Source organism: Leopardus geoffroyi, chromosome D3, assembly GCF_018350155.1.
Source record: "Leopardus geoffroyi isolate Oge1 chromosome D3, O.geoffroyi_Oge1_pat1.0, whole genome shotgun sequence".
Classification (NCBI taxonomy): Eukaryota; Metazoa; Chordata; class Mammalia; order Carnivora; family Felidae; genus Leopardus; species Leopardus geoffroyi.
Window position 1 is genome coordinate 10519914 of NC_059339.1, and position 27544 is coordinate 10547457.

Sequence of the window (27544 nt, forward strand, 5' to 3'; positions counted from 1 at the left end):
CCCTCTGAGCGTGTATCGTGGATGCCAGAGATGGCAAAGACACTTAGAAACCCATTTGCTCCTAGTCCCGGGTCATTATCTGGTCGGACTCCAGAAGAGCCATGTGCTAGACGATTCCTGTAAGCTTTCCGTCCCTGGTGAATCCCCAAACCAATGTGTTTGCTCCTGGCTGGTTTCCATTCTCCCAGTTCACCTTGTTCTGCTCCGGAAGGGGGGTGGTTGGGGGAACGGGGTCTGAAACGCACCTTGGGCATCTTGTGGGAGAAGCTGGCCAGGAAACAAGCCACAATGATGGGACTTTGTAGGTCCTTGGTGCTTTTCCTCCCAAATTGCCTCTTGACATCAATTATCTTATTATCTGCCCCTCGCCTCAACCACAATCTGAAAACAGAAAACAGAAAACAGACCAAACTACGAGGCGTTTGTCCCACTTAATAGTCCCCATTGTAAAAGGGAAAGTGGAAAGCTAGGAGCACTTGCCAATTCGCCTAGTATGTTGCATATATATGTCTAATATATACATATATTATATATATAAACATCTGCATATACACAGGATATGTAATATATCATTACATATGGTGCATGTAATATACTGTTGATTTTACATGTATACACATATAGGTATGTATGAAAGAGAGAAAGAGGGAGGTAATTTCATTATTTGGAGTAATCACGTTGTGCAAAGTTACCGTGGTCACCGAATCAGCAAATACTGAATCATTGCTCCTGAGGGAAATACAGGGTTAGTTCCTACAAGCCTTTCGTCACACTTCATCAACCAGTCCATGCACATCCTTGTTTTATGTGTGTTTCTGTGTAAAGACATCTGGTTCAATAGATGTCTTATTTGGCCGGGTGGTTTCTAAGCAATGAAAGTTTATTTATTTATTTTTATTTGTTTATTAGAGAGAGAGAGAGAGAGAGAGAGAGAGAGAACCCCAAGCAGGCTCCACATTGACAGTGCAGAGCCTGACGCAGGGCCTGAACTCATGAACCATGAGATCATGATCTGAGCCAAAACCAAGAGTTGGACGCTCAACCGACTGAGCCGCCCAGGTGCCCCCAGAGATTTATTTTTCACTGTTCTGGAGGCTGCAAGTCTGCGGCCAGGGTGCCGGCGGCATGGGATTCTGGTGAGGATCCTCTTCTGGTCTGCGGACTGCTGACCCCTGGCCGTGTCATTACGTGGCAGAGGGCAGAGACAGCAAGACGGCTCTCTCGTGACTCTTAGATGGGTACCGATGCTATCAGGAGGGTCCCACCCCCTGACCGCCTCCCACGGTCCCACCTGCACATACCATCACATTGTGGGGGTAGAGTCTCAACACCTGAATGTCGAGGGGACACAAACGTCGACTCTGTAACAGTATTCCGTATTGTTAATTTTTAAAAAATGTTTATTTATCTTTGAGAGAGAGAGTGTGTGTGTGAGCAGGGGAGGGGCAGAGAGGGAAGGAGCCACAGAATCTGAAACAGACTCCAGAGCTGTCAGCACAGAGCCCGACGTGGGGCTCGAACTCAGGAACCACGAGATCATGACCTGAGCCGAAGTCAGACGCTTAACCGACTGAGCCACCCAGGCGCCCCGGTATATCGTATTGTTGATTATAAACATTGAACTCGGGGCCAACAGCACTATACCTCATGGCATATGAACTCACCTAACAAACATATTTTCTCTCTGAGGCACATCGCAGCCTTGTTGCACTGAGGAACACCGGCCAGACCGCAGCACTGTGCTCGGGGGCCGTTTTTAAACAGTGCGATCACCGACAATAATGCAAACAGCGTTGCCCTAAACGAGACCTTGAAAAAGAGACTTGTGTATGGTATGAGGGCTGGAGCTCATTTGCCGGTGGACTTGAGCTGGTAACCTGCGTGTCGGGCAACTCCGTTTTTTCTGGCCACTGTGTGTGGGTGTGTGTGTGTGTATGTGCACGCGTGCGTGTGTGCACACTCACAAGTATTGCTACCGGTGAAAAATGAAAGTGCCACAAGTATTGATTTTGGGGTTGCAAACAGATTTTACTGAGTAGGCGAATTCACAAATACGGAATCTGCAAATACGTGAATCGATTCTGGGCGTGAGCATGTGTGTGTCCATCAGAACTACATTAATGGTAAACCTAACTCCGTCTAGTTCGAGTGATACAGGGGGACGTTTCTTGGCTACGAGGCATGACTGTATTCAGTGGCTCAAAAATAGCACTCAGACTGATTTCCGATCACCCGGCTCTGCTTTCTTCTGGGTTGGCCTCTCCCTCAGGCAGGCTTTCTCCATCTGGGAGAACCACCTGACCAATGTGCTGTGAACTCGGAAGCTCAGGGCCCAGCCTCCCATGGTTCACAGAGACCGTTCTCCACAAGACTGACGGTTCCACGGGGGATGAAGAGTGGACTTCTCTCCCTCCTCTTCTTCATGTCAGATCAGTGCACGGCACTCTAATGGGGCTGACCTCAACCCTGCTTGTGTCCTATTCACTGATCTCCCATGGGCCACAGAAAGCCACGTGCTAAGTCCAGAGCGAGTGTGGAAGGAACCACACCAGGTGGGAGGCGTGTCCGTTGAAGGACATCAATTGAACAGTCTCCCCTGCTTGACCCAGGACAAACCGGACCGTGACCTGCGTTCCACATTTTTCTTTGCCGTTGGCTTCATGTAATTTTGAGAGCTCCTGTAAGTCCCTGGAAATCTCGATGTTGAGAGGGTAAGTCTGTGTCTGCCGGTAACGCAATAAAATGCTTCGCCTCCTGGAGCGAGTAGCTTTGCAAAGAAGAGAAACTAGATGAGCTTCAGGTGTAGTTGTAATGTCCTGTGTCTCCAGAAAGTCTTCGAGTCGGAGGATGGACGGTGACTTATCGGATGTAACTCGAAGGTATTGTCGTGTGCCTGTGTGTGCATTTGTGCGTGTGTGTGGTGTGTATAAAAATGGACTCTCACCTCTGGGGTTTGGATCCTGCCGCTGCTGGACACTTTGGGCCAGTACCTAAACTCGCCTTGCTTCGGCTTCTTGGTATAAAATGGGGCTAAAGGTTGAGTTGAGGGTTAATTTAGATACGGCTGCGCTGAGCACCAACGTGTGTGGAGGACTTGGCACTGAAACAGAATAAATGCTCTCTATTTATTTAGGGGTCCAACGAAGGGGGATGGGGAGGAGGAAGGCGGTGGTAGGTGGGTATTTAGAATTGAGTTGTACTTGACTCCCAGCCCTGTGCCTTTCTGGCTCCAATTCAGTCTAGGGCGAAAGTTAGTTAACCCTTATCAATCTCAGTTTTTCTACTTGTGAGATGAGCTCAGTGGTGTCTATGCAAGCATTATATGAGGCAGAGTATGTAAGTCACTGAGTGCGGCCGCTGGTACCCGGTAGATGATAAATACCATCACGGCTGTCATTATCAGCCTTTTCACCCCGAAGGCGTGGCAAAGCTAACTTGCTGCACGTTATTTAGTGCTGGCCACGTTCCAGACGCTGTTCTAAGCACTTGAAAGTATCAGCTCATTGAGTCTTTTAACGCCCCTCTGAGGGAGGTACTGTTATCACTGTTACTCTCATCTCTGGTTTCCGTATGAGGAAACTGAGGCACAGGGAGGTTAAGTGACTAGCCCAACATACAGATAGAAAGAGGCAGAGCTGAACCCTGTTGGCTGGGCCCCTCTCTGCATTCTTTTGCCTCCAGTGATGAGGGTCTAATGCCCGCCTGCCTGGGGGATTGTGAAGGCGAAGGCCTGTGTAAATTACGGAGGACTCCGTCCGTACTCGGTGTTCTGATGGCTGTTTCCATGGGGACACGGGAGAGGGACAGGAACTTTGTGGTTCATTCATATTCTCCAGCCAACACCAACCGAGATTTCCCACCTGGCGCCACGAAGGTCTGGGCGGGGCAGGGACTGGAGGGAGGTAGGTCTTGAAGATCTATTATTCATGGCAACTAAAAGGAGCTTTTTGTTCTTTCTGAAGTGGCCTCGGATTTCTTAGGATCCATGCCCCGGGGAAGTGGCTCTAGCCAGATGGTGCAAGGCAAGAGGTATCCTTCCTGGCCAGGGACTCTAACTCGTGTTATTTTTTTGGGTGGTGAAGGTTCTGGAAGAACACCTGAGTAGCACCTGTACCCGCCCTGGGCTAGGTAACCTTTATTACTCTGTTTTCCACTCCCACCTCTCACCAGCCCAATGAAGTGGGTGCTGTTACAGCCCCCATTTTCCAGATGAGCCAGCTGAGACTCCAAGAAGTTAAATAGTTTGCCCAGGGTTTGGGCAAACTATTTGCCCAAATAGTTTGCTAGGGTGACCATGTGACTCCAAAGCCCAAGCCCTTGATGGAAAATTCTGTCATGAAATTTGTACCATGGGTGAAAATGAGACGGACGTGTGTGTGTGTGTGTGTGTGTGTGTGTGTGTGTGTGTTGTGCTGAGGCAAGAAAACAAGTTAGAGCCCTTCCTGGGGCCTTGATTGCCTCTGCTTCACAAGGAGGAAGTGAAAATATGCATTTTCCCAGGGCAGGGAGCGTCTGAGGCCCGAGGACTTAATCTTGCTGTCTGAAGGGACTAGTTCTGCCTGCTTGGTAGGAGAGTCCGGGGTGCCTGAGTGGCTCAGTCGGTTAAGCATCTGACTTGAGCTCAGGTCATGATCTCACGGTCTGTGGGTTCAAGCCCCGCGTCGGGCTCCGTGCTGACAGCTCAGAGCCTGGAGCCTGCTTCAGATTCTGTGTTTCCCTCTCTCTCTGCTCCTCCCCCACTCGTGCTCTCTCTCTCTCTCTCTCTCTCTCTCTCAAAAAGGAATAAACATTAAAAGAGTCAGGCCAAGCTAGGGAGTTAGCGTAAGGAGTTTTGCCCGCACATGACCGGGGAGAGTCCGTGAGCTTGAGCTGTTCTTTCGCAAATGCAGAAAGGAGAGGCCGTTTCAGAAAAGCACCTCACCATCTTTACAGCAGCCCCAACAGGCAGTTTTGCTGTTTGTGTGGATGACGTCTGGTGTGACCGCTCATCACCTCTCAAAGCAGCACATCCTCCTTTTGGTACCTCTGACGGTTAGAAAGCCATTCTTTACCTAAGCCAGTCTCCCAGCCGCCAGGCAGCCACGTTCTAGGAGGTGTTGTCCAGCGTCACGGTTAAGGGTGTTGGCATTAAAGGGAGACAAACCGGGGTTCGTAAGCTGGCTGGCTCCACCACTCCTGGCTGGTGACCTTGGGCAATTAACGCACCCCTCTGAGCCCCAGGCACAGGAGTAATGTCAGGGCCTGCCTCACAGGATGGTATTGAAGACAGAAGGAGGTGGTACTTGGAAATTGCCCATCAGAAGGCTGGTGCTGTTCGTTTCTGTGCCAACCTACCTTTGCTAAGGACAGACCCCCAGGGCAGGATGGTGAGCTGGTCAAATGCACAGGCTCCGGAGCCACACTGCAGGGATTCCAAATGTGTCCCCGTCATCTCCTAGCTGTGTGATCTGGAAGAGGTCACCTGACCTCTCTGTGCTCCGGGTGCCTCCCCCGTGAAAGGGGAATGATCATCGTCCACTGGGTCGCCGTGAAGATTAGGTGAGCTCAGTTCCCCGAACAGTGCCGGGCAAGCAGCAGAAGCTGGTTGCACGCCCAGTTTAAGGAACGAGGTGAGTTTAATGAGGAGATATTTAGAGTCACGTGAACACTCCAGCAGGCCCATCTCTCGGCCTGGAGGGGCAGGAAGGGAACAGCTGTGGATCCAGAAGAGAAAGGGTTGTATGGAGGGGTCCTCCTGATGGGAGCCGGGACCCCCAACAGCCAGCAGGGGATAAATGCCCCAGCCTCTCTCTTCCCTCCCTCCAGCCTTCTGCTGGTGCCTCCCATTAGACAAACCTGATGAGGAGCCGGAGGGCAAGGGGGCCACTGATGTCACCCACACAGGTCATTCTCCCAGGGCACAGAGCCGGGTGGAGGGTGACTGCGTCTGGAGGGGTGAAGAGAAAATACCCAGCAAAGCTATTTTTATTATTGAGTTAGACCATATAATACTGCCACTATGCAACCATATTTGCCATATAAAAACAGCAAATTAATATGCTTAGCCAAATGTTCTGTTATTTGCATCAGTAGTCAATGAGGCAGGGTAGTTAGAAGGCTCATTTATACAAGACCCTGGTCTGCATCCCTGGATATTACACCTGCTGCCAGTGTGACCTTGACAAACTGGGGCCTCAGTCTCCTCGTCTGTAAAATGGGAATGCCATGTCTCTCGTCTATGAGTTGCAAAAATGCTCTTCAGGTTTGGGGATGAGGCCTGCTGCCATCTTTTTAATGGATAAGTGCTCCTCTCTGCTCTCTTTTGTACCCGGGGTAGAGGCGGGGTCAGGATGGCACTTGCGGTCTCTGTGGCGTGATGAGATTTAGGGCTGCAGATAAATCAGTTCTAGCTGGGTTTTAATCAGAATGAGTTTCATTGCAATTTAGGCCTGAGTGGCAGCCAGGGCCCATTAAGCTAAATGACTCGTTTTAATACGCAGACCTAGCTCGTGGCATCTTCCTGTTTGGGGCCCCCTGTGTCTGGGCATGCATGTGCAAGTGCAGAAATCTGTCCCGAACCTTTCCTCTTTCCCTCGCACACCACAGCCTAGCTGGAGCAGAGATAGGCTTGGTTAACAACACAGCAAAGGCCAAGTTTCCACTTTATCAAAGAATCGGGTAATTGGCTGAGCTGTGCAGGGAGCCCTGGAGAGTGTTCTGTAACAGTGTCTGCTCTTTGTGTAGTGCAGTGTTTGGGATTGTAGACTCGGGGTGCAGAGAGATTCATACCTCAGGGAAGGAAGGAAAGGTTTGGGGTGCCCCTGCCCAGCAGGAGACATTCTCCCCCAGGAAGATCAACTCTGGATGATCCTTCCTGCCTTTCGTGTGTGAATGCACACCCTGCTGTGATTTACTGGCTGCGTGTCCTTGGGCAAAGAACTTGACCTCTCTGGGCTTCAGTTTCCTGATCTGTAAAGCTGGGTAATAGAAGATTGTGTTTCCTAGGATTGTTGTGCAGCTCAAACGAGGGGTTGCATGGGAAATACTTCATGCAGTTCCTGGCCGGTAGGACGCACAGACAGGGCGGATTAGGCTGTTGTTCCAGTAACAAACAATCCCCAAGGTTTCACTGGCTGAAGCAACAGAGATTTCTTTCTCACTCATGGTTTCTGGGAATGGTGGGTTGATAGGTGTCTGCTCTGCCTTTGAGCTGCCCCAGGGACCCAGGCTGAGGGGGGGTTCCATCATCCACCCGCGATTGTGAAGGCAGGAAAAGGGGAATGTGGTGATGTATGCGCCGGCTTCGGTTTCCACCTGGGGATGTTTATTGGATCATGTGGCCTCTCCCAGCTTCCCAGGGAGAGGGAAGGACCATCCTATCACACGGTGGAAAACCAGAAACATAGTCATTGCACTGACGACAACCATTGCACTCAACAACCGACCCTTGCTTTAGTATAGTTACACTGTTACCATCCCCGGATAGCATCATATGTATTGTGGTTATTTCTAGTACTCATCATTAGCATGCTCCCTGTACTTACTCTGGCTTCAAAAAGCCTGAGATGTTTCCTTCTAGTGCCAAAGCTGGGCTCCCGTCTCTTTAGGAAAATGTAACTGAGATAATTGTTGTTAATAATAACATAAATTCATGATAGCTCCCACTTGACGAGCGGGTGTTTCGTGCCGGGTCCTGAACCAGGAACTTCCCATACATCGTCTCATTTAAGCCTCATGATAATTATGATCTGAGATCTAATGCTACAGAGGAGGAACCTCCCTGAAGTTCAGGGATGGGGATGTGCTTCTCAGGCTGGTAGATGGCTGGATGGGCTTGGCGCCCAAGCCCATACCCTAAATCACCCTGCTGAACTGTCTGCTAAGAGCATGTGGTCTTAGCCTCTGGAAATATATGTTTTTTAATTTTTAAATATTTATTTATTTTTGAGAGACAGAGAGAGACAGAGTGCAAGCGGGAGAGGGGCAGAGAGAGACGGAGACACAGAATCCGAGGCAGGCTCCAGGCTCTGAGCTGTCAGCACAGAGCCCGACGCGGGGCTCGAACCCACAGACCGTGAGATCATGACTTGAGCTGAAGTTGGATGCTTAACCGAATGAGCCACCGAGGCGCCCCTGCATCTTTAAATGCAAGCCGGGTTGTCTGGATGGACATTGCTTTGGGTGACAGGGGTGAATCACGGCCCCATTCTCTCTTTTCAGTCCTGTTTTCCCCCCTCCCCCCTGCCCTCCCATCACCCAAGGCTCCATTCCCATGAATTCCTCATTCGCCAAACATTCCATGTCTGTTGAAGCTTCTGAGTCTTTGCTCACCCGCATCCCCATCCTTGCCTCTGCCTTTTAAGTCTTGCACCCCCTGCTGATCCTTCAAGGCCCAGCCCAAAGGTCCCCCACTCCAGGAAGACCCTCATCACCCCAGCCCCCAGGCAGAACAAATACCAGAGCCTGCCTGTTCCCATGGCATTTCTTTAGCACATTAACAGAGCTGAACATTTTCTAGACACACACAGACACAGCCTTTTCAGAGGAGGGAAGAGATTAGTCTTTGTTTTTAATTAATGCCAGCTCTCTCATCCTGGCTTTTAATACTGCCACCTCATTTGTCTTATTAAGTACTTAGTTTTGCTTTTAATTAGTGCTGTTTGTTGTCACTGAATTTTAATTGTCAGTGCAGGGTCTCAGCAGGCCTTGGTGAGGGTGCTTTACAAACGTTTCCTGTCCTCCTGCAAGGCCTGAGCTCGGGTGGCAGTGCTTCCGAAGCGGGGGGGGGGCTCCAGGGGGTGGTTGAAGGCTGGTGTATTTCTCTCCAGGCCTTGGCCAATTCAGGCTGCCTTTGAGGTCCCCTTTTGCTCCAAGGTGGCTGGTCTGTGAAGACACATACTGCTCAGGAGGGTTGTAGTGGCAAAAATTCAATTCAAATTGACTTGAGAAATGAAAAAAGGAGAAACATATTGGCTCATGGTGGCTAAAAAGGCCAGGATGATACATTCAGGCGTGGCTGGATCCAGCATTCCAGTGCATCATCAGGAATCAACCTCTTTCCATCTCTCAGCTCTACATTTATGCTTTGGCAGGCCTTTCCCACGTGGTGGCAAAAGTGACCAGTGGCAGCTCCAAGCTTCTCTTCCACCAGCTGAGCAATCCCAATGGAAAGAGAATGCTTCTTTCCATATGGTTCCAGCAAAAGTTTAAGGGCAGGTCTTCATTGGTCCAGACTGGGTCATGTGCCTATCCCTGGACCAATCACTGTAGCCCGTGGGGTGTAATACGCTGATTGGCCAGGCAAGGGAAATTGGCCCACTTCTAGGGACCATTTATTTTTGAGAGACAGAGAGAGACAGAGTGCAAGCGGGAGAGGGGCAGAGAGACAGATTGCGACACAGATTGATCGTGAAAGAGGGAGGGTTTCCCAAGGGAAAATTGCCGTTTCCCCCCACCAAAGAGAGAGAAATGCCAAACAGGCAAAAATAAGACGTCTCGATCCCAGATATCCACTGCAGTGTCTCCCTCAAGCCTAAACAAACGTCTGGAATTTACGTCTTTGTTCCGCTCCCCAGCCGTACCCTCAGATAACATTAGCAGTGACCTCCTTGCCTCATACTTGAAAAGGAGTTTGGATTACGAGGTCCCCGCACATGTGTTCACTCATGAGCCCTCCCCAACAACACTGCAAGGCAAACATGACAAAGGTGGGCATTTTTATGTCTTCATTTTACAGATGCAAAAACTGAGGCCCAGAATGACTAAACAGAAAATAAAACGAACAGGGGTGCTAAGGTTGGATTCCCAGACTCCGGGTCCAAGGCCGGCTGTTGCACCGTAACGATGGGCTGCTCTCTCGGTCAGCTTTTGGTGCATAACCAAGCCCCCCACAGTTGAGTGCCTTAGAACGACAACCATTCATTTATCTCACGATTGTTTAGGTCAGCGATTGGGTTGAGTTCAGCTGGGTGGTTCCTCTGGTCTAGGCCAGACTTGGATGACCTTGTCTGGGCTTGCTCACATCTGTGGCCAGCGTGCAGGTTGGGCTGGGAGTGGCTGCTTTACGACGGGGCGGCTGCAGCAGCGAGGATGACCGGGACCCTCACAACGGTGAGGGATAGACTCTCTGCCTGCCTTAAAACTCTCTAACCGGGGGACTGTCCCGTGGGCCTCTTCGAAGGCTCATGACAGGAATCATCCGTTATTGCTGTGTGGCTGTGGGGGAAGCATGTGGAGGTGATGGTGAGTTTCGTTTGTTTCAAGGCCAGGAGCACAAACGTGCCTGCGTCTCGAGTGTTCCTCTGGCCTGTCTCTGTCCTTGTTTTAGGCACCAGCAGGCTCTGCAGGGAAGGAGCCAAGCAAGGTCTTACCGTTCCAGGCCTGTGGCCAGGTTCTGGGGAGCCTGGGGATGTCCCAGCTGGCTTCGGGAGCAAAGAGAAGCCGACAGCAGCCTGTAGGCGCTGGATGTAGCTGGCCGCATGAGGGACGCTGTAGCTCTGAGACACGCGGCTGGCGTGGCAAGGCGGGTGGGCAAACAGAGCAGTGCCTGGCTCGATCAAGTGTGGTTGATGGCATCTTGCCTCGGCGGGGATGTGTCGGAACCCTAAGACCCTGGCAAATAGTCAACGCTGGATGCGTGGTTGGGGCAGAGTAGAAATATTCAGCTCATTTCTCAAGAGCTTTTCTTTGGCTTCCCCATCACTCAGAGTGGAAGCCCAAATGGTCCTCATGATCTGACGTGCCCCCCTCCCTGCCCCCACTACTGCTCCGACCTCTGCCCCCACCTATCTTCCTCTTGCTCACTCCACTCCAGCCACTATGCGCTCCTTGTCATTTCTCCGCATTACCAGCGTATGCCCACCCCAGGGCCTTTGCACTTGCCTTCCCCTCTGTTTGGAATGCTCTGCCTCCAATATTCACATGGCTCAGTCCATTACCCCCTTCAAGTCTTTGCTCAAATAACATATCTCACTGAAGCCTCCTCTGACTACTTATTAAAACTCACACTTCCCTCTCAATCACCAATCCCCCTTCTTGGTCTTGTTTTTCTAAAGTGCTCATCACTAGCTGATGCCTTTTACATTTGAATTACTGCTTGGTTATCCTCTGGATTCCCCACTAAAAGTTAAGCTCCATGGGGGCAGTGATTTTCCTCTTTTTTGTTTGTTTGCTTTGATGTTGTATCCCCGGTGCCTAGAACAGTATCTGGCACACAGTAATAGATGTTCTGTAAGTATTTTTTTGATTCTTCCTATTTCTTAACAGAAGCCGACAATCTGTATTTTTAATTAAATCCCATGCTTTTAGAATATTGGCTTGATTTAACTTTTTCAAAAACACTGCATGGGCCAAACAAAACATATTTTCAGCCTGGACCCTGTTCCTGGAACCTCCCATTCACCCCCCCAGTCTCCCCCCCCTCCCCCCATTTAAGGCCCTTGGTGTAAGTTGCATTTCCCACACCATCACATAGTCTGCGTGGTTTTTCTAGATTTCTAACTAAGCAGTGATAGGCCTGACTCAGGGAAAGAAGGGCGAGACAGAAAAAGACAGAGAGAGAGAACTGGTGAGGGCTGTCCAAGCTGGTGGCTGCGGGGTCTGCTGTGAAGCATCTGGCTTAATTCCAAGACTGTGGGACTGGGGGGCTGACCGTGGCATTGAATTCCGCGCACACAGCTGTAGCTCATGTCAGTTCCCTGCTGTGCCCTGAAGGGCCTGTACAGCTCCCCTGCCAGCCCGGCCCAGCCCTAGGAGTCATGCGTAGACTCTTGCGGGTAAATGGGCTTTAAGAGTTCCTTTCTCAGCTCATCGGAAACCGACAGAAGACCTGGAGATTTGGTGGTTCGAGGCACAGCTCCTGAGCAAACGGTGCTGACGGGAGCCAAGGAGAAGTAGGCAGAAACAAAATGCAAAGGGGGAGAGAGGCAAGGTTCTGGAATCTGGCCTCTCTGGGCTTGGGACAGAGTCTTCTGGCAGTTTCAGAAGCAAGGCAGCATACGGGTTAGTACCAAGCTGTGCAGGTGAGCAGATCTGGAACAGGCCTGGCTCTGCCGCTTACATGCAGGTTTATGGAGTGCCTACTGCACTCACTGAGCTTAGGTGAGGATTTATTTATTGAGCACCTACTGTATACCGCGTTCAGGACCGGCTGTAGAGCGAAAATGCAGGGCCCCCTGATCAACTATTGTTAAGAATCTCAAGATAGTGACAGCAGAGCATTAAGGCAAATTCTGGACCCTTCTAGGCCTGGAGCGCTGGGCAGCTGCCTAGGTTGTGGGCCCGTGAAGCCGGCCCTGCATGCATTGGACGTACAATTATCGAACAAATTTGGACCCAGGCCCTGCTCTCATGGATCTTACAGAATAGGTGAAGACACACACAGTAGATAAAGAAAAAATGATAATTGCAAATCATTATAAGTATTATAAACGAAACAGTGACAGCAAGCAATGGGGTGAAAGGAGGTAACTTAGTGTAGTCAAGGAATGCTTCCTGAAGGAGGTGACACTTGAGCAGAGACCAGGGGAGCCTGAGAAGGAATTAGCCACATGAGAGGAAGAGGAAGGTGTTATAAAGGCAGAGAGAACAGCAGAGGCAAAGGCCTGGTAGCTGGAAAAGCCAGCACGACCAGAGGGTGGTCAGAGATACGGGAGGGTAGCAGGCAGAGGGTCATGACATTCCTTTGAAGTTACAGGGGAGGTCTTAACTCTTATGATGGACAGCCATTGGAGCACTTTATTATTTTAAAATTACATTAAAAAAATAAATGCTCAGGGGCGCCTGGGTGACTCAGTCAGTTAAGCGTCCGACTTTGGCTCAGGTCATGATCTCCCAGTTCATGGGTTCAAGCCCCGCGTCGGGCTCTTCTCTAGCAGCTCGGAGACTGGAGCCTGCTTTGGATTCTGTGTTTCCCTCTCTCTCTGCCCCTTCCCTGCTCTCTCTTTCTGTCTCTCAAAAATAAAAAAATAAACATTAAAAAAATAAATGTTCATTTGTTTTTCCATAGCTAACATATGCACACGGTTGCAAATACGAAGGGGCATGTCGTGAAAATCCTCCTTCCCCGCTCAGCTTCAGCGAAGGTCCCCCTCCCCGGAGGCAAGCCATGTTGTGCTAGTTCCTGCTAGTTCTTTACAGAGACACATGTGTCTTACGCATGGATAACCACAAGTCACACGTGTGTGCACACAGATGGTGCTCTTCGAGAACATCATCCTACGTCCTGGTCTTTACGACTAGGCAGTTTATCTTAGTGATGTATCCACGTCCATCATAAATAATCTCCTTATTCTTTCCCGCTGTGCAGTATTCCACTATCCAGAGGCACACCACGGGCTAGCCAGCGCTAAGTACCGGGCGTTTAGATTGCTTTGTTGAAACACTTTAAGCAGGACCTTGCTTAAATGCATCGTGACTCAGTTGCTCCTCTGCAAAATGGGATAAGAAGAACATCTATCTTGAAGGCTATTGTGAGGGCTGAACAAGATAAAACTTGAAAGGCACTTAGCACGTAGTAAGCCCCTGATATGTGAACAGCTGTTGTTGTTGTTGCTTTTATTATTGAAAGCAGACTGTTCCTTGGAGTTTGCACCAGGACTGGGGAGTGGGGAGGGGGGAGACCACCTGTGCCCAGGAAAAAGACTTGGAGCCTCTGGCTTCCGGGGAGGCAGCTATTTTATGCTTTCTGAACTTGCAGCTGCAGGACTGGATCTAAGCCATGGCTTTGGCCTCGACCGAGCCAAAGTGTGTGATCTCTCAGCATCTCTGGGTAGGGGGCTGGTGGGGGAGGGTCTCAGCTTGTTTCTGGGGCTGAGAGGTGGGCATACAGCCAGGAGCTGTCAGGATCCAATAATCTAAAGCCCAGGGAGGAATGTTCTGTAGGTGTGAACAGAGTAGTGATTAGCACATGGGTTTTGGAGACAGTTCAAACCCTGAGTCTGCTTGTTGGTAGCTGTGTGATTTTAAACAGGTGGCTTAACCACTCTGAACCTCAGTTTCTTACCTGTAAAATGTCACTTACCTGACAGTAGGATTGTAAGGATTAAAGCAAATGACGAAGGTATGGAATTTTGCACATAGTAGGTGCTCAAGAAATGTTGGTCATCGTTGTTACATAAGCTATAATCTAGGGGAAGTAGGAAGGGGGGATTATCTTTCTGCAAGTGCTCACTGTGTGTCAGGGACTGTTGTAGTTGCTGAAATTCATCAGCTCGGTGACGCTGACGTTCTGCGGGTCCTAGGGCAGAATCCTATGTAATTTATCTGACACAGGCATCTCTGTTTTTGCTCCTGGCGCCAATGGTTGGTTTCCCTCTGGGGCTTCTCCCTGGAGCTGCAGGCCTCCTGTCCACTGTGGTGATGGTTTCTCTGTAGTGTGCAATAGGAGAGGCAGGGGTCATCTGAAAACGTCAGAGGCTTTGTCCACTTCTGTTAACTCGCCCTCAAACCTGACATCGTGGCTGGACTTCCTGGGGCAGCATCTGCAGGCAGGTAGGAGAGTGTCTTAGGCTCGCCTTTTATCGGGTTAGAAGATGGCTAAGTAACATGATGAGCTTGGGGATGGGAACCCCAATTTCCTAAAATTCTACTCCCGCGTGAGGTCAAGTACTCTAGAAGCAGAACCCGCGATGGGATTTTCTGGTACCAGTGATGACTCCAGGAAGCAGCGAGGGATGCCAGGCGAGGACGGGGCTTCAGCTGGAGTCTGGCCTCAGCCTGATCCCATGGGGAGCTCTGGAGCATGCTGGCACTCGCCTGTCCCGCCTCGAGACAAAAAGTCTGTGCTTTTACACTGCCCCCTGCCCGTTATTCATTGGCTTTGGGCTGCACTCGGGGTGTCTCTGGGCAAGGCAGCTGCTTTTGTTGGCTGAGGGCAGTTCTCTGGAAAACGGTGCTGCCATGAGCCCTTAGCTGCTAACACTCCCAGAGGCTGGGGGTGGACGCCCCTCCTGTCAAGGACATCGGCAATGCGTGCTGTGCCCCCTCCCCTCCACCTGCATCTGTCCCCCCATCCCCCCAGCCACGGTCTGCCTGTGGACACGTGACCTCCTTTCTCTGGATGGCAAAGCTGAAATAACCAGTAGGGTCCAGGGTAGCTTCTGACCTGGAGGACCGAGCTGGGTGCTTTCCATGAATGATCTTGGACTTTGCAGGCAGACTTTTAATAGGAAATGAGCTCCTAGTGTGCATGACTGAATGCAGGAGTGGATGGGCCGCCAGGTTCTGCCTGGAGAGCAACAGCATTTGGAGATTAGAGTTCGTGGGCGGAGACCGTGTCACCCCTGTCCCAGCCCTCCCTGCTTCCTGGGGTCCCCCGAGGGCAGCACCACATCTCTGCTGCAAAGCAGGAGGCAAGGCATTCGAATGAATGTTTGGAGTCCCCGTCCGGGAGCAGCCGAGGAAGCCCAAAACCTGGGCCCGAGCAGGGGCCAGGGGTGCCGGGGGCCCAGGATGGCCTCACTCAGCAACTGACACAGACAATAATGAGACAAGTTTCTTTTCAGCAGATTCCCTTTGCACCAGGAGATGTCCCTTCTTTCTTCCTGCTTTCCAAGTGGAAACGGTGAAATGGTCATATTAATCTGAGAAGATTATGTCGATCACAGGGGAGCAGACGAAATGGCTTTTCTGTAAGAGGCTTGCCTCCCATGTGTCCAGCCCTCAGCCCCCCTCTGGCTTCACTCACTCAAAGATTTAATAACTCCACGGGCTGCAGGATAGGAGAGAGTGCTCTCCCTGTTCATCTCCCGACTTCCCAGCATCCCAGAAAACGAGGCCGTGTGGTGCCAAGACCTTCAGGGAAATCGGGACCCACGGGACACAGTGACCCACGTTCCGAAGTTTTTGTTTTTTAATTAATTAAATGTAATCTCCGTGGCCTCTCCCGCTTTGCCCTTTGGCCAGACCTGCGGGAGGGGGGCGGGGAGCCTCCCAGAGGACATGAGCCTGGCTCAGTTCAGCTCGACTGCCTTAGTGTTGAAGGAGACTCACGCATGCATTCAACAAATGTTTATTAAATGCCTTCTATGCGCCAGGCGCTCTGTGAAGTGTTGGAGATTAAGAGAGAACAGAACAGAGTAAGTCCTGCAAGGGGCTTACGTTTTAGACATAAGAGAGGCAAACTCTAAGCAAATAAAGAAATAAGACATCCGATAAATTTGGGAAGGGATACGAGCTGTGAAGAAAAGGAAATCAGAGTAAAGGAAGCCAGAGTGGAGGACATGGGGGAGGAGCTGTTTTAAATGGAGCAGTCAGGGAGGGCCCTTTGAGGGGATGACATTTGGGAACACACCTAAAGAAACGGCAGTGAGGCTGGCATATGGGCCTGGAGTCCCGGGCAGAGGGGAGAGCAAGGAAGTGAGGGTTGGAAGAAGGGCAGAGAGGCCTGGGGGAGAGGGCGCAGGGGGCTGCGTAGGGAGCAAGAGGAGAGTGGGGGGTAGAGTTAGAGAAGGAGGTCACAAGGAGCCAAGGTCATGCCAAGGAGTTTAGATTTTCTTCTGGGAGCAATAGGGAGCCATTGAAGACTTCTGAGCAAAAGAGTGACATGGGCTGATTTACTGTATTTGAGGTAGGGAGGGAAGGGACATAAAGTGCAGACACGGCTTTTGCAGGTGTATGTACCTGTTTAATGACCACCCAGATCAAGATACAGAACATTTTCATCCTACAGAGGCCCCTCCCCAGCTGCCCCTCCCCAGCCCCAAAGTTAGCAATGGATTTGCTCTGATTTCTACAATCATCGAATAACTTTGTCTCTTCTTAACTTCCACGAAACCCACCGTCATATAGCGTGTTCTCTTTTGCTGCTGGCCTCCTTCATAAAATATAGTGTCTGTGAGATGTGTCCCTATCGCTACATACGTCAGGAGTTTGTCTTTTATTGCAGACCAGCATCCCACTGCGAGGACAGACCACACGGCTCTATCTACTCTCCTGTTGATGGGCATTTGGATTGTTTCTAGGTTTTAGCTGTTGTGAATCCAGAAGCTGTGAACATTCTTGTCCATGCTTAGAACGTGAGCATTTTCTCCTTGGGTGTAATCCAAAGAGTCGCACTCGTGAACTGTAGGGGAGATGAACGTCCATAGCTTTAATGGGTCTGCCAGCTTCCCAAAGTGATGGTCCCACCCTCCCCCCACTTCACTGAGATAAAATTCACATATCATAACAATTCACCCTTTACAATGAATTGTAGAACATTCTCATTGCCCCCCCCCAAAGAAACCCCGTGCCCCAAAGCCATCACCTCCTAGTCCCCCCACCCTCCCCAGCCCCTGGCAACCAAAATCTATTTTCCGCCTCTGTAGGTTCGGATGTTTCTTACAAATGGAATCACACAATGTGGCCTTTTGTGTCTGGCGTCTTTCACTCAGCACCCTGTGTTCAAGGTTCATCCGCGTGGCGCATGTCAGAACCTCTTTCCTTTTTACGGCTACATAACCTTCCATCGCCTAGACCACACCACGTCTAGTTTGTAGGCTCATCAGTTGGAGAATACGGAGTCATTCCCACTCTTTGGCTGTTACGAATGATGCTGCTACGAGCGTCCGCGTACACGTTTTTGGGTGAACATATGTTTTCGTTTCCCCTGGGCGGGTCGATACTTAGGTGTGGAATTTCGCCGTGGGGTGCTGTTTTTACAAGCTGTGAGTTGTGTTTGTAAAGATCTCCCTGGCCACTGTGTGGAGCGTGGACTGAAGAAAGCCAAGGGTATGGAAGCAGGGGGGCTGTGCAAGAGGCCACCACAGTAAGCCGGGCGGAGATAGCGGTGTTTTGCATCAGCACAGCGGTGAGCCAGGCAGAGAGCAGTGGACAGATTCCGGATCCGTTGTGAAGATCAAACCAACGTGATTTTCGGATGGGTCGGGTGTTAAAAGTATTTTTTTTTTTAAAGCCAGGATTGACTTCAGGGTTTTGGACCTCAAAGCTGGCCAAGGCCAAGGTGACTGGCAAACGAGTCAGATGACACCCTCCGGTAGAAAGACCCTGGATGGGAATCAAGAACTCTGACCCTCCCCCTGCTGGACACGTGGCCTTGAGTTAGGGAAGAAGGAGGATGTGGGTTTTAGGAAGAAGGCTCTTGGCTCTGATCCATTTCTGCCTCTAGGGAGCCGGGACTTCCAGAAGGAACTTTCCCTCTTGGGGCCTGGGTTTCTCCATCTGGGAAGTGGAGAAGCTGGGTGACGTGCCGGTCTTCTCTGCATCTCCCGGAGTGCTTGGCATAGAGTAGGGACTTAAGAAACAGCGGCTGGATAACTGGGTGATGTCTGGGTTAATGTTTTCCAGGAGCACCGAACTTCTGCCATGACCGACACCGTGTTCAGCAACAGCTCTAGCCGTTGGATGTGTCCCAGTGACCGACCCCTTCAATCGGAGTAAGTCCCTGCGTCTTCCTGGGAGCGGCTTGTGTGGGGTCAGTGAGGTCGTGATAGTCCTACACTTGAAGGAAGAGAGGAAAAGCAAGGAAAGAAACAGAGTTTCCTTCCCTGGGGTGAGGGGGGAAAAAAACACCTGGTGGGGGTATTGTCATGGAAACTCCTTCACCCATTTTACTGCTTCGCAAGGTTGGAAGAACAAGATGAAATTTTGGGGCGCCTGGGTGGCTCAGTCAGTTAAGCGTCCGACTTCAGCTCAGGTCATGATCTCATGGTTTGTGAGTTCGAACCCCGCATCAGGCTCTGTGCTGACAGCTTAGAGCCTGGAGCCTGCTTTGGATTCCGTGTCTCCCGCTCTCTGCCTTGTCTCTGCTTGTACTCTCTCTCTCTCTCTCAAAAATAAATAAACGTTAAAAAAAAAAACAAGGTGAAATTTTGAACTCCATACCACATATTAGAGGTGGCACGGTGGAGTGGTGAGAGCACTGATCCAACAGTTAAAATCAGACTTGGTTCTGCTTCTAGGTGTGAGCTCATTTACTGTGCGATCATAGGCAAATCTCTTCCCCCCTCTGGGCCTCAGTTTCCTCATCAGTCAAATGAGGAAGTTGGACTGGATCACAGGTTGCAAACGGGCAGGCCACCAGCTGACTGTGACTTGCAACCGTGTTTTTTTCTTTGTTTGTTTTTACTGTCTGGTTTTGGCCTGATTATTTAAAAATTGGGAAATTTTACATAAAAGTAACGTCGTATTCTGTAGCCAGTAATTATTATACCTGAATAAGGGATGTATTAGTACCATACTGGCTCATGAGAGCTGATAAATTTTGGGGCATTTTGCAAGCCTGTTATTAAACACAGTCATTAAAAATTAAGTTTATAGGGGCGCCTGGGTGGCGCAGTCGGTTAAGCGTCCGACTTCAGCCAGGTCACGATCTCGCGGTCCGTGAGTTCGAGCCCCGCGTCGGGCTCTGGGCTGATGGCTCGGAGCCTGGAGCCTGTTTCCGATTCTGTGTCTCCCTCTCTCTCTGCCCCTCCCCCGTTCATGCTCTGTCTCTCTCTGTCCCAAAAATAAATAAACGTTGAAAAAAAAATTTTTTTTTATAAAAAAAAAAAAAAATTAAGTTTATAACGTTACCATTGAATTATGTTAAACACAAGAGATATAAATACTCAAAATAAATCACTTAATTATTTTACTATATTTTGTTATTCTCTGTGTTATGTTACATATGTTTTATTTTGAGAGAGAGAGAGAGAGAGAGAGAGAATGCAAGTGGGGGAGGGGCGGAGAGAGAGAGAGAGAGAGAGAGAGAGAGAGAATCCCAAGCAGGCTCCACACTGTCAGTGTAGAGATCATGACCTGAGCCAAAGTCAGATGCTTAACTGAATGAGCCACCCAGGCGCCCCTATTAAACCCGTGTATCTAATGCTATGCTCCTGCATATTTCTTCCCAATTTTGCATTCAGCGGGGCTTTTTTTCCACTGTTAAATTGTCTGTGGAGGGTTCACCAGCACACCACTGCCTGTAGTGCCTGACAACCTAAGTCTGTTGTTTATCATCCCTGTAGGTTTTCACTCAAAATGGCTTCTTTGAATGCTTGGTAGTTTTTTACTGTGAGTTCAATCTGTGAGAATCCTGGGGATCGACTTTGGGGATATTTTTCTTCAGAAGGATTAACATTCTTGCTTCTGCCAGGATTCAGGGGAGTCACTTCCCCAGGATGGCGTTAGCTCCCTCGGAGGGTCCTGGCTCAACGTCCTCCCGGGTCTCAGATTGAGCTTCTCCGCCTGTTAGGGGCGTAAGGTCAGACTCTGGAACACAGTGCTGGTATTCGCATCGGCTTACTGCTCACAGCTCGCTGTCCTAGATTCAGTTTGCTTTGTTTTCTTTCTCTTTTTTTTTTTCAAAAAATCGCCTTCTAGAGTATGAATATGTACCTTCAACAGTACACATTTGAAGTCCAGTTTGACCATCGGAAGAACGTGAAGGTATCACATGCGGTCGTGTGGTAATAAACAAATCCCTACTTCCCCAGTGTTTCCTTGTGCCTCTCCCTCCCCCCACCCCAACCCCCACATCTCTAGGTAATTGCTAACCTTTCTGTAATTATAACATTAGTTTATGTTTTTTGGCATTTCACGCAAGTGGAATCATACAGCGTGAACTCTTTTCTGGGAGATGTCTCTCTTCTTTTTCATGATCCATTCGTCTTGTTCCAAAACACCCATATTGTTGTGCGGGTCAATAGTTTGTTCCTTTTTATTACTGAATTCTATCTCATTGTGTGGCGATACCACAATTTGTTTATCCGTTTGTCTCCTGATGGACTCTGGGCTGTTTCCGGTCTGGGGCTGGGACACATAAAGCCTCGTAGAGAGATGCTTTCCTCTCGCTTGGGTCATCACCTAGGAGCAGGCTCCCGTACTCGCGTGATAGGGATGCGCTGAACTTCTTACCAAGCTGCCAGACTCTTTTCCAAGTTGGCTGCACCATTTTACATTTCCACCAGAAGGTGTATGAGAATTCTAGCTTCTGTGCCTTCTCCTCACGGCCCTTGACGTGGCCGGTCTTTCCAACGTTAAGCATTCTAGTGTGTGCACAGTGACGTTTCCTTGTGCTTTTCACTTGCGTCTCCCTACCGACTAATGATGCTGAACCCTCTCTTACGTAACGCTTGCCTTTCACATAACCTCTTTGTTGAAGTGTCTGTTCAAATCCTTTTTCCATTTGAAAATCAGGGCATTTACCTTCTTACTAAATTTTACAAGCTTTTTTTCCCATATGCTATAGATAAGAGTCCTGTTTTTGGGTACACATTGTGGCAAGTATTTTCTCTTGGCTCTGACTTGCCTTTTCTTTTTCATAACAGAAGCGTTTAAGTTTTCATTTTGACCAAGTCTGTTGTGTTTATTTGTGTTGCAAGGGGAAGTGGTGTTGGAGAATTCCCCTAACTTTATAGCAATCCCAGAACTGCATTAAAAAAAAGGGGGGGGGGAGTCTGCTCTAGTTTATCTAGGACCTAATTATGCATTGATGAAGGGTCTTTCTGAGTATTTAGTCCACCCATATTCTCTGAAGCAAAAGCCCCTGTCTGCTTACTTCTGTCCAAAACCTCCAGTTCTGTGAGTTTTACAGTTTTGCAGACACTATGGAACTTTTCCAAAGGAAACGTCTATTCTGCCAAGCCCTTCCCATGGTGTTCTCTTGGAGCCAAAGTTACTTTGCAGAGAACATTCCATCGGCCAAAAAATTGTGTTTCTGTAAGATAAACAGTTGCCGGAGGGTGGATGAGGGTAAAATATTTATTTTATTTAGGAAATGTCAGTTAATTAAAATACCATCCATCAGAGTTTACTTTTAGTCAATATGAAGCCAAACAATTTGCCCTACAATTAAATTAAAATTATTCCAACAGTCTGGATGCAGTTTTCTTAAAGTGCTCCTGGGCTCTTCTGTGAAACATCTTGGCATTCTGCATGCATCCGGCTGCCTTGATTGCTTCTACGTTTCCTTCAGATATTAAAATTATTTTTCAAATAAATACTAATGGGTGAATTGTAGACATCACACTTGTTACTTAGTTTGCTGCAGCTAATGCAGATGTTTCTAAGGTCTTTCTCTGGGAAATGAAGAAATCCAGTCTTGATTCACTTCTGGCTATTTTTGTGATTTTCAAACGCTTTTGTGATTTTCAAATGCCTCCCTCCCTCAGCTCCCTTGAACCTAATGACAATGTTTGAGGCACAATTGTGATTGTGGTTGAAAGATGGGAACACATCTGCTTCTTGCTTGGGTACGTTCAGCTCTCTACACGTGGGGAGAAATGCTGGTGTCCAAAAGTTCTATTTCTCTGTCGTTTTCAAGTCTGCGAGGCAGAGAGTACCAGAGATCAGAGGTGGAAACTGAGGCACCAGGGGAGGCTATGACATGCCTACAATTGCTCGCCTAGTGAATAGAGATGCTGGTCTTCTTTCTAGAGTGGAAGAACTGGCTTTCCCCAGCTGGAACATTGCAAACGAATGACCCACGGAGCGTTCAGGGCTCACTGCCCTACCTCAATGCGCTCTCTGTCCCCCAGCATGACGTTGGCCATGCTGTCATTAGGCGATTTCTCTTTAGTACCAAAAATCCATTGTTCAATTACATAAATGGTCGGCTCAGTTAATAAGCTGAACTGATTAGTCATTTTCATCAAAGCAAAGGATTTTACAACCCTTCTTTGCAGCAACCTTTTTCAGATGTGCTGAAATAAGGTAATAATGACTAGAAGTGTTTTTGGAAAATGCTTTGGAAACCAAAACCAAACAGAAGTAGGTCATTGCAATTTAAACTCTGTGGTTGTTGTTGGGGCTCCTGGATGGTTCAGTCAGTTAAGCATCTGACTCTTGGTAACAGCCCAGGGCCTGATCTCACAGTCGTGAGTTCGAGCCCCACATCAGGCTAGCTCAGAGCCTAGTTGGGAATCTCTCTGCCACTCTCCCGCTCACACACACACTCTTTCTCTCTCGAAATAAAGTAATAAACATTTAAAAAGACACTTTATCTAAAAAAGTCAACTCTGTAGTGGTTGCATCCAGTGTTGGTATTTTATGAGATTTGTTTCCTTAACTTTATTCATTTTTTCTCTCTCTCCTTTCTTTGCCTTCCCTCAGTGATAAAGAACAGTGAGTATTTTGATACTTTAATTTTTCCACAGACTGAATTTTATCTCTTCTCTGTTCAAATTAGCTGACCCCCAAAGAGAGCTGGTTAAAAAAGGAACTAGCAAGTTTTACATGTCTTAAAAAAAAAAAAATCCGAGTTTCTGGAGAAAAAAATTAGGAAATTACAAAAAACTGTCTTGGTAAGAGGATAGAAAGCATTCCTTAGGAGAGCCCTCACTGTCATTCTTCTTAGTGATCCGCAGGATTCCAGCCAGCTTACTGACCCCTCTGTGCCCGTTTCTGCAGCCTTTGCCTGGGAACAGCGTTCTCAGATAAAGACAATGGTCACTCACATAACTGCTATCACTAATAAAAGGTGACGAGGAACAGAACAGAGCCTTTGGGAAGTTACGTGCCACACATTTGGTCTCTGTCACCTCATGGGAGGTCAGTCTGGGTTCCCAGTGAGACGCCTTCAAGGCGTCTGCTTACGTCTGTGTTTTAAATTGGATTCATTTCCTCAATATGCATGACAGATTGAACACCGAGTCCAATAAATGAACAGTCAGGCCGCAAAGCAGACTGGGCTTCGGTTGTGTGTGCACGTTGAGAAGCTCTGGAAGGCTGTTGCTACCCTCCCTGAGATGGGGACGCAATTACAGAACCCGCAGCAGAGCATCAGGTCTGGCACAGAAAACCCAGGTCTGAGTCCTGGTCTGGTGCTCAGTTTCAGGGTGGCCTTGAGTGATGCCTTTCACTTCCTTGAATCCTGGCTCCCTCCTTTGTGAAATAGGAATGATCACCCTGCCCTTCCTTCCTCTTCGTGTGGTGGTAGGATCGAATGAGATGTACAGGAAAGCTTTGTAAACTGTAAGGCACCAAGCAAAATCAGAGGCATGTGTGAATTACAACCTTGCCTTACCTTCGTGTGTATATATACACTGTGTTTATGTGCGGGGTGTATATGCATTGTACAGCTTTTTTGGACCTAAATGACCATATCATCATACCCAGAATCCTTAAAAGTTTCCTTAACATTAATAAACACTTAACTAGATGACCTGGGGAAATTCTTTCCTGCTTTCCTGACCCTGACCCTCCCCTCCCTATCTGTCAAATGGGGACTTTGAACAAGCTGATCACTAAAGACCATTTGAATGTCTTACAGTCTGATGTTGGCTGATAAGACTCTGGCCAGACAAAATCTGCTTTTGATGAATATCACGAGTATATTATTCAGACATGTAGGGAGAGATGCTGAGATGTTGTCAGAGCGTGAATATGAACATCACAAGAGAGGTTCATGACTCCAGAGGGTACTCCTCTGAGTGCTGCAAGTCGAAAGGTAGGGTATGTGTTCATTCTCTCTCCCTCGTTCCTTCACCCCTTCCCTCCTCCCTTCCTCCCCTTCTCCCTGGCTCCCTTCTTCTCTTCCTTCCTTCATTAACAAATCCTCACCAAGTTCCCACCACATGTCAAACACTGTGCTTAGTACTAGGGATACAGGCATAGCCAAAGTATGAGTATGGATCCAGGGGGGTCTACAAACAAATAAATAGCCAGTCAGCAACAAATACCCAAGCGTGCAAGGAACTGTCGTAGCAGAATCACAGTGAGCCTTGGGAATGCAAGGAGAGGCACATCACCCAGACTTGGTGATCCTGATAGGGGAGTTCCTGGAAGAGGTGATGTGGAAACTGAGACCAGGTGACCAAGGAACAAGATGGAGAAGAGACAGAGGAGTTCCAGGTAGAGGAACAGCATGTGCAAAGTCCAAATGTGAGAGGCGGCATGGAAATTTAGAAGAACTGAGTAGAACTCAGTCTGACTTAAAAGATTAGCAGGAACTTGAGATTCCCTTAGCAGTCTAAAGGGGGTAGGAGGAACCCGAGCATCCTTTCTGTACCCCCTTTAGTCTAGTAGGGGTGAATTTCATCCAGAAGCGCCTTTAGGCCAGCAAGGCCTATGTAAAACATTCCATGGCATTCCATGGTGTAGCCGCCCCTCCTTCCCCATCCTTTCCTCCAGGATTCATTAAAACCTCATCCACTGAGCTGTAAAGAGACTTCCTGCCGACACCTGCCTGTGTTGGCATCCTGGGGGACAGGGGGGTGGAGAAGAAGTAAGAAAGGAAAGAAAAAGGATTAATTTTCTGCACACCGCTGCTATTTAATGTTTCGGAGCCTCCGTGCCCCGACAGCACTTGCCTCGTCCTACTCCTTTTGGGAATTATAATTTATTAATAGAGACATCTGGTGGGTATTTATTATGTGACTATTGTGTGCATGAAATGAAGAATCAAGGTGGGAGGCCAAAAGGAGGTGGGAGTCTGGATTTTGCAGTATTTCAGGGAGCGACATGTGTGAAGGGCTTCTACCAGCAGTCAGGATGGATCTCCTCTGTGTTGGGGGCCCTGGGTGTTGGCTGTGGCGGGAGGGCTCCTTCTGTCCCTGTCCAGACACCCCTGAGCAGGTAGGCTCAGGTAGCAGCCGAAGCACGATCCGGATGCCGGTTTCTTGAGTCTCTGCCTCATGCATGTTTCTCAGCAATTCCCTCCGCTCTCCTGCGTGTCAGGCATCTGGACAAATCGCAGGCCAGCCGCGGTGATCTTTAAACTTTTTGTCAACAGCGAAACGCTTTGAATGAATTTAATTCAGAAGCTGGATATGTAAGGCAGATCAGAGGAGAGCTGGATAAAGACCTTTAGTGGCTACAAGCCTTCAACATCTTATAGGGAAGTTGATGCCGCTGGTCATTTCCAATAATACCAGACTGTAAAAGAAACGTAGACGCCCTAACGGGCTTCGCCTATCTGTGTGGTCGCCACAGTGGACACTGTATCAGTTCGCTTTTGCTGTGTGACGAGCCAGCTTAAAACTCAGTGGCATGGAACGACAGTCGCTTACCCTCAGGGGTCTGGGCTTGCCTGGGCTTGCTTATGCATCAGCGGGGCTGGCTGATCTAGGATGGCCATGACTGCAACGGCTCAGCTCTGCTCCACGTGCGTCTCATCCTCCAGCCCCCTGTCCTGGGCTTGTTGTTCCGGTCACCGCAGGGGCGCGAGAGAGTGAGCACACAAACACTCAAGACTTTTGCAGGCTCAGCCTCGGGGGTGGCACGACATCGCTCCCCCGCATTTCACTGGCCAGGGCAAGTCAGAAGTCTGGGAAGGATGCACGTGTAGAGAAATAGACTGACTCTTGGGTGAGTCTTGAATTTCAAATTCATGCGGCAAAGAGCATGGATACTTGGAAGGGTGAAGTACGGAGGTCATCAATGCACTAAACCAAATTTCATGCTTTTGTTAAATACTACGTTCTTTCCATTTTTTCCTCTTTGTTTTCTATACTGGTATCCGTCTTCTGCTAGTGCTGAGAACCCAGCTGAGTGAGGACGGTGGGCGGCCTGGTTGCCTACCTATCCCGTCCTTCTATCCCCCACCCCCCTGCAGCCCTTGAGATCCCTCCAGGGAACTGCTGAGCCCAGTTTGGTGGCAGGGCGAGGGAATAGGAGGCAGGCATCCTTTGATGTTTGTCTTGAGTGTGTGGATAAGAGTGGAGACAGGCTAGGCAATTCACCCTTACCTGTCTCAGCTGGCAAGCCAGGGGTCTCTCTGCATGCAGCCTCCGAGGGCCCCAGCAGGAAACAGAAATGAAACCATTCCCATTTAACAGATCCAGAAACTGATACTTGGAGCAGAGCAGAGCCCGCTGCTTACACGCGGCAGACCCAGGATTACAATCTTGAACTCCGCCAGGCCAGGGAGGGCTCACGCTGCCATGCGGTAGGCCCTCTGGGTGTTTTCTGGCTTGGATGCAATGCTGTGAGTAACTTGAGTACTTTGGCCTTTGATGAGTTCCCCACACTGGACCCTGGTCTTAAGGCTGCAGAGCTGGGATCCTGGGCTCAGAGGGCCTTGGCAAAGGAGCCACTGTCCTGTCATAGGAGCATTCTCGAGGGTTCCGTGCTGACAGTGCTCCCCAGCATATCACGGGGAGGCCCAGACAGGCCCAGTCTCTCTCTTGAGAGCAGAGCCTCTGGTCTGAAACACTATCTCGCTTCTCTCTGTTTGCTTTTGGAATTAAAACACGAAAATCCACAGGAGGCTTGTGAGTCCCCACTGAGACCAGTCGGTGACATTTTCAAACACTGGATGAGCTGTTTGTCAACTGCGTGTTTTGGAGCCGAGAATGGAGGAGGGGTTGGAGAGGTGCTGGCAACCCCTGGCACGCCTTCTGCCTGTCTGCAGATGGAGGCAATTATGTCAGGCGGGCCCTCTCAGGGACCCCCGTCCCTGCTTATGTTTCTGGAGCCACACGTGTTCAGCAGCACCCATTTCCTGCACACACGGACCCCGGTGAGTTGTGTGTTGGGGTGAGAGGCATTGGTTTTGTGTCTGGCCCGTGACTGACCCTGCCCACGACCAGATGATGAGCTCCAGGAACACATCCTTGACGGGGTCTCCACTGGGAACATGGCCCAGCATCTCCCCTGTGCTCTGTTTTTGGTCACTAGGCTGCTTTGTAAAGGCAGGACATAAATG

At 49.3% G+C, this 27544-nt stretch overlaps 1 protein-coding gene across 7 annotated transcripts in view; it reads left to right on the plus strand.

Moving 5' to 3' along the window:
- RPH3A (rabphilin 3A) overlaps positions 1-27544 on the plus strand; it is a 276496-nt gene that overhangs the window by 190442 nt on the left and 58510 nt on the right. For 5 of the 7 annotated variants that reach the window (XM_045459689.1, XM_045459690.1, XM_045459688.1 and 2 more), the window contains 2 exons: positions 18265-18353; positions 23011-23022. In XM_045459689.1, the coding sequence (XP_045315645.1) occupies positions 18283-18353; positions 23011-23022 (83 nt within the window). In that variant the 5' untranslated portion in view covers positions 18265-18282. Of the gene's footprint in view, positions 1-18264; positions 18354-23010; positions 23023-23572; positions 23684-27544 lie in introns of those variants that run through there. The other 2 variants (XM_045459691.1, XM_045459686.1) reach the window with 2 other exon arrangements.